Source organism: Colius striatus, chromosome 4 (assembly GCF_028858725.1).
Source record: "Colius striatus isolate bColStr4 chromosome 4, bColStr4.1.hap1, whole genome shotgun sequence".
Classification (NCBI taxonomy): Eukaryota; Metazoa; Chordata; class Aves; order Coliiformes; family Coliidae; genus Colius; species Colius striatus.
The window spans coordinates 22,457,358-22,473,540 of NC_084762.1; the positions used below are offsets into that span (position 1 = coordinate 22,457,358).

Consider the following 16,183-nt stretch of genomic DNA (forward strand, 5'->3'; position numbering starts at 1 on the left):
TTTATGAGTAAGTAACAATTATTTTCACAAATCTGTAAACTTTAATGAATAATTGTAAAGATTTTTTTAAGCCTTTGATGTGAAATTCCTGTTTTAATGGAAGTTTTACGTGCATGTGGAATGAAGATACGTGGTTCTAATCAGAGAATCATAGCATGGTAGGGTTGGAAGGGACCTTTAGAGATCATCTAGTCCAACCTCTACCGCAGCCTTTCCTTGTATGAATGATGTTGCAGTCCCCTGATCATATTGATGGCCCTGCACTGGACTCTCTCCAGAAGTTCCCTGTCCCTCTTGAGCTGAGGAGCCCAGAACTGGACACAGGACTCCAGATGAGGCCTCACCAGGGCAGAGTAGAGGGGAAGCAGAGCCTCCCTTGAATTGCTGGACACACTCTTCTTGATGCATCCCAGGATGCCATTGGCCTTCTTAGCCATAAGGGCACATTGCTGGCTCATGTTTAGTTTATTATCAATCAGGACTTCCAGGTATCTCTCTGCAGGGCTGCTCTTCAGAAGCTCTTCTCCAGACTGTACTGGTGCATGGAGTTGTTCCTTCTCAGATGCAGGACTCTGCATTTGTCCTTGTTGAACCTCATGAGGTTCCTCTCTGCCCAACTCTCAAGCCACTTCAAGTCCTGCTGAATAGCAGCACAGCCTTCTGGGCAATCAACCAGTCCTCCCAGTTTGGTGTCATCAGCGAACTTGCTGAGGGTACACTCTGTGCCCTCATCCAGGTCATTGATGAAGATATTGAACAAGACTGGCCTCAGAACCCATCCCTGTGGAACTCCACTGGCCACAGGCCTCCAACTCGATTCTGTACTATAGATCACAGTGCTCTAGGCTCTGTCATTCAGCCAGCTCTTGATCCACCTCACTGTCCACTCAATCAAGCCACACTGTCTGAGCTTTCTGATGAGGATGTTAAGGGAGACAGTGTCAAAAGCCTTGCTGAAGTCAAGGTAGATGATATCTGCTGCTCTCCCCTCATCTAGCCAGCCAGTTATGCACTCATAGAAGGCTTTCAGGTTGGTCAAGCAAGATTCCCTTGGTGAATCCATGTTGACTCCCCCTGATAACCTGAATGCAACTCAGATGCTAGGACTTCACCTAGGCAGATGGGCCTCAATCCCATAACACCCTAATTAACAGCTAGATGCTCAAACCAGCAAGCTTCTGCCTACCAGACTCCGGTACCTATTAACGTACATCGATGAGCTTGCAACTCAACATGAATTTCACTATAGAGTCGACAAGAAGAGTAATTAAACCTCTGCAAAAAGGACTACTGCCTAACGCTTTAACACTTAGCTTTCATTAACCAATGACTATTTTCAACCAACCACAAAGACATTGGGACCTTATACTTAATGTTTGGAGCATGAGCTGGCATAGTTGGCACTGCTCTCAGCCTTCTCATCCATGCAGAACTTGGTCAACCAGGAACTCTCCTAGGAGACGACCAAATTTACAACGTAATTGTTACTGCCCACGCCTTCGTCATAATCTTCTTCATAGTAATGCCAATCATGGTCAGAGGTTTCGGAAACTGGCTTGTCCCTCTTATATGTGGCACCCCCAAGATAGCATTCCCATGTATAAATAACATAAGCTTTTGACTACTTCCCCCATCCTTCCTCCTTCTACTAGCTTCCTTCACAGTAGAAGTTAGAGCAGGCACAGGATGAACTGTATGTCCACCACTTGCCAGCAACCTAGCCCATGCCGGAGCCTCAGTAGATATGGCCATTTTCTCTTTACATGTAGCAGGAGTTTCCTCCGTCCTTGGGACCATCAACTTCATCACAACTGCCATCAACATAAAATCAACACTCTCACAGTACCAAACACCGCTGTTTGTATAGTCAGTCTTAATCACCACCGTACTCCTTCTCTCACTCCCAGTACTTGCCGCAGGTATCACAATACTACTAACAGATCAAAACTTAAACACTACATTCTTTGATCCTGCTGGTGGCAGAGACCCCATCCTCTACCAACACCTCTTCTGATTTTTTGGACATCCAGAAATATATATTCTTATCCTCCCAGGATTTGGATTTATCTCCCATGTGGTTGCATACTATGCAGGTAAAAAAGAGCCATTCGGTTACATAGGAATAGTATGAGCCATACTATCAATCGGATTTCTAGGTTTCATTGTATGAGCCCACCATACATATGAGCTCACCATTATATACTAGTATGTAATGGATGCAAATTAGTAGGAAGATTCCAGCTATGACTATGGTGCTGGAGTGGAGTAGGGCGGAAACTGGTATTGGGCCTTCTATGGCTGCGGGTAGTCATGGATGCAGGCCAAATTGGGCTGACTTTTCTGTGGCAGCTAGAATGAGTCCCAAGATGGGTAGTGTTTGGACTTGGGTTGGGCAGGTTTGTATCTCTCAGGTATTAGTGGTTACGGCAAGTCATGCTATGCTCAAGATTAGGGCAATATCACCAATTCGGTTATATAGTACAGCTTGGACGACAGCTGTGTTAGCATCTGCTTGGCCGTATCATCAGCCAATTAGTATGAATTACATGATTCCTACACCTTCTCAATCAATAAATAAGAGAAATATGTTGTTAGCTGCTGTGAGTGTTAGTATGGTATTGATAGGTAGGAGAAAAATTTTGTAATAAGTGGCTCTAGGTGCATGTATTGTGTTGCGAATTGTAGAATTGATCGTGTTACGAATAGGGCAATTGGGAAGAATATTATAGAGTACTGGTCAAATTTAAAGCTATGGGGAATTTTAAATATTATAATGAATTTTTATTCTCAGTGGGAGGTAATGTTTTCTGTGTTTGTACACATAAATAGGGATATGGATGCTAAGCTGATAATGAAAGCTATTTTAGTGGTGCGTGTAATTAGGGCTGGGATATTTTTCATGGTTTTTGATAATAGGGGCAAGAGTATGGGGGTTAGGATGATAGTTAGTGTGAGAATTATGAGAATGTTGATGAGCAGGGTTGGTTCCATTACTTTTACTTGGATTTGCACCAAGGTGGGTGGTTCCTAAGACCAGTGGATTGCTACTATCCTTTAAAAGTTAAGGGGACTGAGGTTATATGCTCAGACACAGGAATTAGCAGTTCTTGTTGGTTAGGCCTCCCCTCAGCAGGTAAGAAGGGTTTATCTTCTGTTTTTAGAGTCACAGTCTGATGTTTTAGTTAAAACTATACTTGCATGAGACGATTCCTGAGATCAATTCTGGTTTTAGGATTAAGAGGAGTATGGGGGCTGTGTGTAGGGTTATTAAGAGATGTTCTCGAGTGTTTGAGTTTTGAATGGATGTGATATGGGTTGGTATTGGTCCTTGTTGGGTTGTTAGTAACATAAATAGGGTATATGAGGTGGTTAGCAGGGTTGTTGTTCCTGTAAGAATAATTGTGAAGGGAGATCAGTTGAATAAGTTGATTATGATTGTTAGTTCTGCTATGAGGTTTGTGGCTGGTGGTAGGGCTATATTTGTCAGGTTAGCTAGGAGCCATAAGGTGGCTATAAGGGGTAGGAGGGGTTGTAGGCCTCATGTTAGTAATAGGATTCAGCTTTCGTAGTTTGTGTTGGCTAAGCAGAATAATATAGATGAGGTTAGGCCATGGGAGATTATGAGGGTTATTGCTCCTGAGAAGGATCAGTGAGTTTGGATCAGGCTTGCAGCGATGACTAGGCCCGTGTGGCTTACAGAGGAGTAAGTGATTAGTGATTTTAGGTCAGTTTGATGTAAGCATATAGAGCTAGTTATTAAGGCCCCCCATAATGCCTTCATATGCTTAGTGACGACATTCAGGATGAGTTGTTCCATCACCTTTCCAGGGACGGAGGTGAGGCTGACCAGCCTGTAGTTTCCCAGGTCATCCTTCTTGCCCTTTTTGAAGACTGGAGTGATATTGGCCATTCTCCAGTCCTCAGGCACCTCGCCCATTCTCCACGATTGTTCAAAAATGATGGAGAGCAGCTTAGCAATCACATCAGCTAGCTCAGAACTTTTGTATGCATCCCATTAGGACCCACTGACTTATGAGTCTTAGGCTTGGCCAACAAGTCTTTAACCTCTTCCTCTTCCACCTAGAGCAAGTCCTCTTGCTGTCCAGCCCATCCTACTGGACTGAGCTTCCCTAGGGCCACCCTTGGCCCTAAAGACTGAAGCTAGCTCAGCCTTCTCTGCATCCTTGGTCACCAGGGCACCCGCTGTGTTTAGTAGCAGGCCCACATTCCCCCTCATCTTCCTTCTGCTGCCAATGTACTTGAAAAGCGCCTTATTACTTTCCTTAACTTTACTGGCTAAATTTAGTTGTGGAAGGGCTCTAGCCTTCCTAGTTGCACCTCTGCACGCTCTGGCAACATTCCTATACTCTCTATATACTATACTATATATACTCCTATACAATGAGCCCCTGTTTCTACTTCTCATAGATGGCTGCTTTCTGCCTGAGTTGTTCTAGCAGATCCTTGCTCATCCATGGAGGCCTCCTGCATCCTTTTCCTCCTTTCTTGCATGTTGGGACACACTGATCCTGGGCTTGGAGGAAGTGGTGCTTGAAGATTGACCAGCTCACTTGGGCACTTCTACCTTCTAGGATCTTATGTCATCTTAGGATCTTAGGATCCTTCCAAGCAAGTCTTTGAAGAGGCCAAAGTCGCCTCACCTGAAATCCAGGGTGACAGTCCTGCTTTGTGTCCTGATTCTTCCACACAGGATCTTGAACTCCACCATCTCATGGTCGCTGCAGCCAAGGTTGCCTCCAACCTTCACATCCCCAACCAGACTCTCCTTATTTGTCAGCACCAGGTCCAGCAGCACATCCCTCTTTGTTGGCTCCTCAATCACCTGTGACAGGAAGTTGTTGTCAACAATCTGTAGGAACCTCCTGGACAGTGTGCGCTTGGCTATGTGGCTCTGCCAACAAATATCAGGGAGGTTGAAGTCCCCTATGAGGACCAGGGATTATGATCATGAGGCATCTCTCAGCTGTTTGTAGAATGCCTCATCCACTTCCTCCTCCTGATCAGATATCCTGTAGCAAACTCTTACAACAATATTGCCTTCCCTGCCCTGCCCATTAATTTTTACCCATAAGCACTCTACCTGCTCATTATCCCCACCCAGGCACAGTTCATTAAACGTTAATTCCTCTTTCACATAGAGAGCAACTCCACCTCCTCACCTTGTCAGCCTGTCCTTCCTAAACAATACATAGCCCTCCATGGCTGTATTCTAGTCATGGCAGCTGTCCCACCGCGTCTCTTTGACCGCAATGAAGTCATAGCCCCACATCGCACCCACATCTCCAGTTCCTCCTGCTTATTCCCCAGGCTGTGTGCATTGGTGTAGAGGCACCGCAGGGGCTTACTCAAACACTGAGGTTTCCCTGGGCGGGTGCAGGAGGTTCTTCCACGGTTTGGCTCTTTCTCAGGGTGGTCAGCCTTCCGTATCTCAGCCCAGTGTGCAGATGAAGGGCACTTAACATTGCATTCCCTGTTTACCAGCTAGAGGGCACAGCTTGTTCTATTTTGCTTCTCCCCCTACCCTCCCCTTATGGGAGAGATGAATCCCATCCCATCCTATCAAGCTGTAGTCCCCAAGGAAGGATCCTCTGTCATAGAATCCAAAACCTTCCCACTGGCACCAGCCTCTCAGCCAGGAGTTCACTTGGCTGATTTTTTCATTGTAGACTCCTCCCTTTATCTCTAGTGAACAGGATGGAGGAGAAAATAACCTGAGCCTTCCTACCTTTTACTTGCACCCCCAAGTTTTTAAAATTCTTCTGGATCCTGGAGATGTTATTCCTCATGACATCATTCATATCTACATGGAACACAAGTAAGAGGTAGTAGCCCACATCCGTGATGAGCCATGGCACTCTCTCAGCCACATCCCTGACCTTGTCTCCTGGCAGACAGCACACCTCTCATGACTCCCTATCCACTCCACAGATCGGTCTTTCAGTGCCCCTTAGCAATGAGTCACCCACAATGAGCACCTGTCGCTTCTTTCTGTGGTGCCCATTACCTGTTGCAGGTGGAGCAGCTGATGGTGAGTTGTTTGATGGATTTTCCCCTTCTGGAGCTTGCTCATCAAAGTCCCTTGTTGCCAGTGCCTCATACTGATTTGTAGTGGGCACTCTGGAAGGAGCATTTTGAAGACGAGCCCTTGCCCTTCTTTTTTTTTTTGTTACCAGGGTCCAAGGCATATTGGATTCACTGGAGACTTGCACCTGATTGTGGAAGCCTCTATCTATCCCCCTCTAATACCACACAGACTACTAACAGTTTTCTGCAGCTCTTTCACCAGGCACTGCAGTTCTTGAACTTGAGGGCACCTATGACACATGGCTACCTCAGAAGCATAGGTCCCTAAGCATCCTAAACACTCCCTGCACTCCACCTAGACTGAAGCGTCTCTGCTAACTGGCTGTCAGGGTGGATGCACTAACCTTCACCTGGGTTTTGTCCACCTGAGCTTTGGCTTTAACCCTCAGGCAAGTGCCCACCATCTTGATAGATTGAAGCAGGGGCACTTGTCTGACTTCCATTTGTCTGTGCAGGCTATGGAGTCCTTCTCCCTGCCTGTCCTCCCTGCTTGCCCTGCCTGCATGATCTGCCACACCACACCTGGGTGCCACATCACACCCTATTTGCTGGCCCTGTTCACCGTGCTCCTGGTCACTCACGCTCCCCGAGGGACATTAAATGCCCCATGGATGTAAAGTTCTCTTTTTCTTTTCATTGCAGCCTCTGAGCACATTCTTAATTCACACTCAGTTACCATAGATTATTCTGCTAACCTGTAGGAATGGCACAGTGGCAAAGCAGAAACAGGGTGAACACAACAGCTAAAGCAATTACATTGTATGAATACATTATGTCCATATGTAGAGAAGGAAAACTCAGTGATGCTTTTCATAGTAGAATACAGTGAGCTGGACCATGGCTGCCTGATACAGACATGTGCAATACACACCCAGAGTAGAGTCTATCTAACCATGATCCTGTCTGGCCATAAACTGCCCTACTCAGATATCATGGAACCAGTTCCCTACAAGGGTAATAAAAAGTGTAATTTTCTAAATCAGGAACAGGCTGCCCAGATGGGTTGTTGAGTCGCCTTCTCTGTGGACATCCAACACCTACTCAGATGAGTTCCTGTGTGATATACTCTAGGTGGTCCTACTATAACAGAGGGGTTGGGCTAGATGATCTTTCGAGGTCCCTTCCAGCCTTTGAGATTCTGTGATTCTGTAATACTTGAAGATTAGTCCAACTTCATAGAATCATAGTATGGTAGGGTTGGAAGTGTCCTTTAGAGATCATCTAGTCCAACACTCCTGCAGAAGCAGGTTCACCTAGATCAGGTCACATAGGAACATGTCCAGGTGGGTCTTGAAGACCTCCAAGGAAGGAGACTCCACAGCCCCTCTGGGCAGCCTGTTCCAGTGTTCAATCACTCTCACAGCAAAAATAGTTTTTTCTTATATTTAAATGTAACTTTTTGTGTTCCAGCTTCATCCCATTACCCCTTGACTTGTTGCTAGATACCATAGAAAAAAGGGATGCCCCAAACTCCTGACATCCACCATTAACTATTAATTTCCATGTTAATAGGAGTGTGTATATCATGAGGGAGATAAATAATATTTTCTTGTGTTATTTTCAGAGCCAAATTTTGTGTCCTCTTACGACATTGGGAACTTTACCTACTTTTTCTTCCGGGAGAATGCAGTGGAACATGACTGTGGGAAAACAGTCTTCTCTCGTGCTGCTCGGGTGTGCAAAAATGATATTGGTGGCAAGTTTGTGCTGGAGGATACCTGGACTACCTTCATGAAAGCTCGTCTGAATTGTTCTCGTCCTGGAGAAATTCCATTTTACTATAACGAACTACAGAGCACTTTCTTCCTGCCAGAGCTGGACTTGATCTATGGGATTTTTACTACTAATGTGTAAGTAAATCCAATTATGTGTTTTATTTTCTTGATATTTGCGACAGTAAAAACTAAAGCTTCTGAGCTGCTCTCATCTGTGTATGGCAAGTAAACATAATAAATTCAAACTACTGTTTTGCCCAGCCCACTGTCCTCCTGTGTCAGTTCCAAATACTTCCCACATGAATTGTTGAAGATGTATGAAAGAAGGAAGAGTTCTTAATATTTCCATAAAGCAGTGTTTAAGACTATCTACTTATCTTTTCCATACATTCTTATATAGACTGTTCTTATTATTTTGAACACTGTTGTAATGCATAAATATGTGATCTATTTATGAAATGAATATTTTATAATTGTAATGTGACATGATCATGAATTTGACAGAATGTAATTTGACCATGTCAGGAAGAGCTCACCTTACCCAAAAGAGCACAAGAGGTATTCATACATATTTTAAATTAGTCCTAGCATATACTCATGCGAATTTGAGGGTCAGACCAAGAGTTTAATCTATATTTAACTGAACCTATTATATCAATAAGGTAAAATTAAAAAAAATTACACTTTGGGGTTACAATGAAAGTTTCCCAAACTGAGGTTGAAGTTTCCTGTGCTACAAATTCTATAGTTTCTGAGGTTAAGTAAGAATATCAAGCCTGCCATAAGCACACTCTGACTCTTCTGAAAATGGACTTGCTAATATAAGTCTACATTTGCCACATTAAAGCAGACAGTATTAGAAACCTTGCTGTACTTACATCATCCCCAGCAGCTCAGCATTCTGCCTTGTCCAACAGAGATGGGCTGTTGAAAGAGCAATTAATTACAGCTGTTGCAAGCAGAAGTGGTGATGGTAGTGGTGTTGGTAGTTCCATTTAAATTATGCTTCTTCTTGACATCAAATATTGTAACTAATTTTTTTTACACTGTTGAACTGTTGTAGAGTCAGTATTAGTTCCCCATGCTGAATACTTGTTCACAGATATCTGTACAACCTGTATGATCAACCTTTCGGCCTTGCAACCTGATGGTGAAGTTTCCCATGAAGGGAAACAATATATACTGTTGATGTAACAGCATCAAATATTAGAATCACATTCAGCATTCTTCAATCTCTATCTCTCCAGAGTAGTAATTATTTTATTGTACCCTAAGGCACTTTTTAATATACTGTCAATATATTGTAGTATACTTGTGGAGAAAAAAAGTGAAACATTTTCATCAATAAACACTGAGTAACAGCAAAACCTGAACTGAGATGTGTGGTTGACTGTTAAGTCCACTTTAGCCACTGCTATACAATGGTTTAGAATGAAGCTGATTCTGTTTCTTTCAAACTGCCTGAAAATCTGTAAGCATGAATCTAATGTCCTTTAAGGACTCCCAAGAAATTCAAGAGGACATTGGCTGGTCAATAATATTAGTGAGCTGCATTTAGTGACAGTTTATATAGCCAAGGAATTATCAAATCCAATGATATCTAATTCTGCAGACACTTTAGCATGAAACTTTGAGTTTTTGAAGTAAGAGTGCCAACCGTAAGAAAGCAAATTGTTCTTTTGTCCTACTGTCTTCTTTTTTTCAATTGCTGGTAAATTTGATCCCCTGGTTTCATTTTTTCTTTCCATTAGTCTGGAAGTTCTATAGTTGACTTTTTAACGCTTGTGTAAATTACAGGCTAATAAATACTGTGATGTGGGTCAATTGTTAGCAGTTTTACCAGCAATTGTCACCTTTATTATCTATCCTTTTATATCAAATTGTGGAAGAGAACAATGCAATTTTCCATATTACAAGCTGTCATAGTCACTGGGTTATACTCTTTACACCATATAGTTACTTTATTGTCATGTATATCACATTTTCAAGGCAAGAATGGGAAAATGTAGGTCTTTCCTGGGTGCTGTTTATTTCAGTTTATTCCTCTAACAGGATATCTTGTAAAGTATGCAGTCCAAGTTGTATTCTCTTGATGGGTTTCTGGAACTTGCATACTTATGGTTGCACACCATTGCTCAGAAAAGATGGGAGGATTATTATAGAATTATCTTACCCAAGGGTCCCACAGAGTCTAGAGATGTACCAGGCATCGAAAATCATTACTTCTGTCATGCTGTTGGTTGTATAAAAGAATTGTTAATGAGCGCTAAGAATAATCTCATACTGAACTTTGTAACTAAAAGTGTCCCTAATACATGATCATATCTGCTTTGTTAATTACTTGAAGAATTTGAGAGTTATTGCCTCATTTATTTTTCAATAAATCGACTTCTTAATTTTGTTACTTAGGTTAATGTTTATATTTCTTTTGCAGGAACAGCATAGCAGCCTCAGCAGTTTGTGTTTTCAACCTGAGTGCCATAACTCAGGCCTTTAACGGACCCTTCAAATACCAGGAAAACTCTCGGTCTGCCTGGCTTCCTTATCCCAATCCTAACCCTAATTTTCAGGTACAGATATATGGGAGAAGGACAACAGTTTACATGAATTTTTTTCCAAGGACTGCATGGTTCATAGTTGCTAAGTCCAGTTTTGCAGTATATTATAGCCTAAGATCTTAAAAATAAACCAACAAAAAGGTTTAAGAGATCCCCTTGTTTAAACATACATAATTTCATCCTTCAAAAATATTATTTTGAAAAGCAGATGCGTGTTGAAGCGTAGGAGAAAAACCTTGACTCTAATTCTTTTCCAATTCCAACAATTCTGTGATTCTGTGATTCTCTCAAAATGGAATATTATAGTTATCCGTCAAGATAACATTAATTCCTGGCTGAAGTATGATAAAACTGCTGTTCTCTTTTACATTGTATTTGTACTATTAGAACTTGAAAAGGGAACATCATCTGGCAGAAAAAAAGAAAGGGGCAGGGGAGAAAGGAAGATAAAACAGGAGTGGTCAGGACTTTATATAATTTACTGTACAAAGTGATCCACTACAGAGTTTGTGATGTGGTGTGCTCATCTTTTCAGCTTGTCAGCCTCAGTGAATGTAATAATCTGAAGTTGGCTGACAACTAATTAGTCCAAGGTAGGTCACTCAGTGGAACTTTCTACAAAACAAAAAGGGTATTTCAGGTAAATACATATGCATTGTTTTGTTCTTTTCTATAGTCACCACTCCTTGTGGGACAATTTTTGTGAGTTTGATTCTAGCAAGGGAAGTAAAAGGGAAAACACCATTAATTTAGTGATTAACAACAATAGCTTTTCACCAAAATACTTAAGTGTATTCACCTTTTTTCACCTTTCTTCTTCCCTTAATCTCAGTGCAATTCAGAAATTCAATGCTGCTCCTGTACCAGTCTTCCTTATAAGTCAGGAAAATAAGACACACAATTTGCTCTGAATTACAGACCAGAGCCACATTACCTTTCCCAAGTAGTATATTTGGCATTAGCCCCACATGACAAGGCACTATTTAAGTAAAGTATATTGCAGAAGTGAGCTGTATTTCTATACACTTTTTACATATTGTAGAAGTATTTGTATTCTCAAAATAGTGAGAGTAAGAGTATCAAGTGAGGCTAAATTTTTGAAGAAGAAAGCCTGAAGAAAGACTTGTATGTAAAAGTCTTATCTCCTTTCAGACTAGGTGAGCAAGTCTGATAAAAGTAATTAACCTTTCCGTACAGATCTGGTATTAACGTGTTGATAGTTATTGTGAGACCACCTATACAGAATGGTAGATACAAACAAACATGACAGCCTCATGGCTGTACAAAATAAATTTTAAGTCTCTACTGTACCATTGGCACTCATCTGTAAATATCAGTCAGGACTGAGATGTTGAAGAAATTGCTTGCTTAGATAGTCTGGCTGATTTTATTATGTCTGGTACTTGTCTAGTTTACAAGAACAGTGGCAATGGTTGTATTGTATGTTACTGAGCAACAACTTTCCAGGACAGCATAGTGTTAAAAAGAGGTAACAGTCTTTTTTACAACACAGTGTTGAAGCCAATTGACATTAACTGATATCTACGGATCATCAGTGATATCGAACTTCTTTTACAAGTGCCATCTTACATTCCATTGAACTTTCTGTTGAATTCTTGGCTCTATAACTACAGTAGTCATGTATACCAGAAGCTAATCTAATATTCAGAGCCAGATGTAACTCTTTTTTGTGACTTGATGGTGCTTAGACTACATACTTACCATAGAAAGGATATATTCATTGGCTGAGTCACAAGTTTCCTTCCCAGAAAGGACTTTTTTTTTTTTTTTGTAAAATTCTTATGACAAAATATCAGAAGTTCTGTTTGCATAATCTGAGAAGATTTACCCTCAGAGTATTTACCTACTCATCAATAACAGAAGTATACAATTTGAAGGAAGACTACTGCTAGATTGTGAGAGTTTCATCAGACATTGTGGTTCCAAGATTGGGTTATATTAGTGAAATATTTTCCAGATCAGATGCTTCAGATATTATTGAAGTCCCAGTTTTGAGGAATACTTTTTCTCCAGAGTTTGCTCCTTATCTCTTGCACCAGACAATTTCAATCATATGGCCAAGTACCATATGTATTTCATTGAACTATGAGTGTATTTCATTGAATTATGAGTGCTGGACTTTTTCCCACTTGATAAATTCAGAGAAATTCTTCTTTGGCATGGTTTATTTTTGCCCCTGGCCTGACACAGGGTGCTCTCAGAGCAAGTAATTGTTTTCTGCCAGTTGCTTAACAGTCTTTTTTTCTTCATCATATGATCTCTTATATTGAAGTTATTTATTTGAGTTTTCCTTAACGTTTATGGATTTGGAATGCTCACTTAATTTCATATTGAAAACATTGCAATAATGAAAAATAACTGGTAGGGGTTTGCACTCTATTATTTTGTTCAGGCTGTAATTCATGGCATAATTTATGACATAGTAGAATAGAATGAAAAAGTATAACATAGTTGATCAATGTGAAGTGCTGTTTTTCTTCTCTGATGCAATTATGCATGAGTAAACTTGTATCTGTTTATATATTCACATATACTAAGCACCTTTCTCTTTTGTGGCCTCAGTTAGTTGAAGACTTAAACACAAAGTCACTAAAATTACTGGCACTTATTTTGCTTTCTTTGTGGTTTAAATTCGTGCCTGCAATTATTGAATGCTGATCTGCAAGGAAAGAATACAGTTTTCAGATACAAAATACAGTCAGTTCCAAAGCAAAAATGCCTTTGCCATGGATAGAGTTACAAGTCTGCAGTGTCCATTCTTATCTTTGAAATTCATAATGTCTCTAGCACTGTATCTGTGTAAAATACAGTCAAATCTAGTCAGAAAATTTTTTAGTTTGTTGGATGGTAGTTTTTCTCCCTCCTGACCTGTGAACATAGGATATAGTAAAGTATTGCTATGGCCCACTTGTTCTCAGTCTGGTGCCCTTCCATATTGTTTAGAATTAGGGAGCCTCCAGAGTACTGTCTCAGGAAAGCAGAGCTGCCTCAGTCACTGTGTAGACAGTCTGGTCAGCACCAAAATGAGATCTGGAAGTGGAATTCCATAGTGTCATTACAAGATGTACACTTCATTTTTATTTTCTTGTGCTGTAAACCAGAGAATCTGTTGTCGTTGATGTATATAGTTATATATGTTACTTTCTGTGTTTACAGTGTGGCACCATGGACCAGGGTTTGTATGTAAATCTGACTGAGAGAAATCTTCAAGATGCTCAAAAATTCTTCTTAATGCATGAAGTCATTCAACCAGTTATTCCAATTCCTTACTTCATGGAAGACAACAGCCGATTTTCCCATGTGGTTGTGGATGTTGTGCAGGGCAAGGACATGCTTTTCCATATTGTCTATCTTGCCACAGGTATGAACTCTGCATTGTTGTGATAACTGAAAATGTTTATGAGGTCTGTGAGTTTTAACGTTCTGTGAATCAGTTATGAAATATACATTAAATATGTATAGCACACCTTGAACAACGGTTTTTCTTCTTTGGCAGCATTACCTTTACCTTCTGAGGAGATGAATTTTGCAGTTTGCAATGTCTTTGTTTATATTATATTGTGAAACCAAGTTTTGGTGTCTGTTTCCTATTCTTCTTTGAGGATATGTAGCTTTGAGGGAGCGAACAGTTGAAAATGCTACAAACAGGACTTAAGAAATTTCTCTGTCTTTTATATTTTTATGAAGTTTAGGGTATAATATCACCCAAGAGAAGATAGTTTTGGATCCTCTGAGATGGAAGTAACTTTACAAATAGCAAATACAAATGCTACTGTTGTTATTTCTGACTTCTCTGCTCACAAATACTTTATTAGCTTTCATTTTCATCTGATGTTAAGTCACTCATGCAGTTTTACATGCAGCCTTACTATTTGCCCAATTATATGTGAGCTTATCAATGAAATAAAAATAATTCTCCACCCAAAATTTCCTTGTTTAGAAATATTACTTTCTTGGTTCAAAATTTGAAGCTTCTTCAAAATAACGAGAGTCAGAGAACTCTTTTTGCAGAACAAGGATATCTCCAGCTGAGACTGAAATACCAAGCTGTCTTAAGGCGTAAAATGAGGAACATGCCTCATGGCATAAAACTTAGAGTAGTTCTCAAATAGTTCTATGCAAATCAGTAGCTTATCAAGTCAATGGCTTCTTAATGTGCATAGTTCCTCTCACAATGAGTAGGCATCACATACAGTAAATTTAGGGAAAGACTCTGTTGATCAACAAGAGGAAAAACAATCCTAATCACATTTACTTAATTTTACAATAAATGGAGTAAATTGTCATTGATTTAGTTAAAACTGGATCAGTCCTTTAATTACTAAAATTATTTACTCATTAAAATTGTATATTCTATAGCTTGTCATTTATCAAGAGCTCAAGAAAAATAGGCATTGTTGTTCGATACATCATTTAAGTCTCCCTTGAAAGCATGATACCATTTTTCAGAGAAGGTTACTTCTTTTCAGACTGCAAAAATTTTACAGTACTTTGGTGCATTTGAGTGAGATAATATTTCTTCACATATTATCCCTTTAGCTTTCTCGTTGTGCTACTTGAAAGACAGGCAGTAATATAAAAGCTTTTAATTTGTTAAAGCTATGCTCGGATTTGACCAATCTTAAAACAGCCCACTGGTGCTAAAACATTACAATTTAGTGAAGTCATGATGTTTCTATCATAGAGATCTCCTGACAGAAACTGAATTACAGTAACGTGCTGAAGTGATTTTATATGGAGAGCCTATCAATACTCTGTGAGATATTTACATTATAACAGCAACACTGAGAATTATATCATTTGTCATAATTCTGATTGTCTTCAGTTTCCAGGTTCCCTTACTGTGTTACCTGTTATGTTTGATTCAGTAAGCAAGGATCTAAAACTTTCATTTTCATGGTTCATCAATAAGTTGTGCTCAATAAAGATCCTAGGTTCTTTTTATGTACTTTTCTTTCTGCTAAAAAGATACTGTTCCTATACGCCTTATGATCTATGCTTGTCTTCTACTTTCATTTTTCTCTTTACCTCTGGTTTTGATCATTCATGGCAATAGGATACTACCTCAGCTGGCTCTTCAGTCAGAGCAGCACACACTTTTTATCTAACTGGATGGTGTATGTTTTATAAGTATGATAAACCATATGATAAAAAAAAACAGGTAACATTATTGTGATCTTGACAACTTTCTTTAACTGAATCACAGTGGATTCTTTTAACATTCCTTTTGTCTCCTCCCTCCCAATTGAGCGGATGTACTAAGTTTTATTTTGCAAAAATGTTAATGTCCATTTTTCTGGAAAGTTGTCTTTTTGGTAATTTCACCACACATCTTCGTATATAAATAATATACCTACAATACATAAGCATATCTTAAAAATCCTGAGCTATATCAAATTACACAGTGTAATTTACTTAAAATCTTATGATTTGAGGAGAAAGACAGTGTTTTATCTTCTTTTGGGAGCAAGTCATAATTTTTGTTTCATGATATCGGTAATGACCTTAGTTCTCCATAGTCCAATTCTTGCTTGTGTAGAAGCCAAGGAGCAATTAACTAAGAGTTCACATCCTAAACTACACATGGTAAAAGATTACTGAGAAAATGCCACTGCTTCTATAACAACAGAAACTAAGTGACAGTGGCCTTAACTTTGAAAATCAATAATAATTTTGAAAGCAGACCAAGTTTAATAGTTTTTAATTCTTCTAGTGTCCAACCTTATTCCTGCATACAATATCATCTACCCTACCCCAAGCTCTTAAGACTGGAAACCAAGTGTA

General features: G+C 39.9%; 1 protein-coding gene across 1 annotated transcript in view; it reads left to right on the forward strand.

The window, feature by feature from the left end:
- Window positions 1–16,183, forward strand: part of SEMA5A (semaphorin 5A) — a 320,602-nt gene that overhangs the window by 185,955 nt on the left and 118,464 nt on the right. Inside the window, exons 9-11 of the mRNA XM_061995060.1 lie at window positions 7,670–7,955; window positions 10,255–10,390; window positions 13,556–13,760. Of these exons, the coding sequence (XP_061851044.1) occupies window positions 7,670–7,955; window positions 10,255–10,390; window positions 13,556–13,760 (627 nt within the window). The remainder of the gene's footprint in view (window positions 1–7,669; window positions 7,956–10,254; window positions 10,391–13,555; window positions 13,761–16,183) is intronic.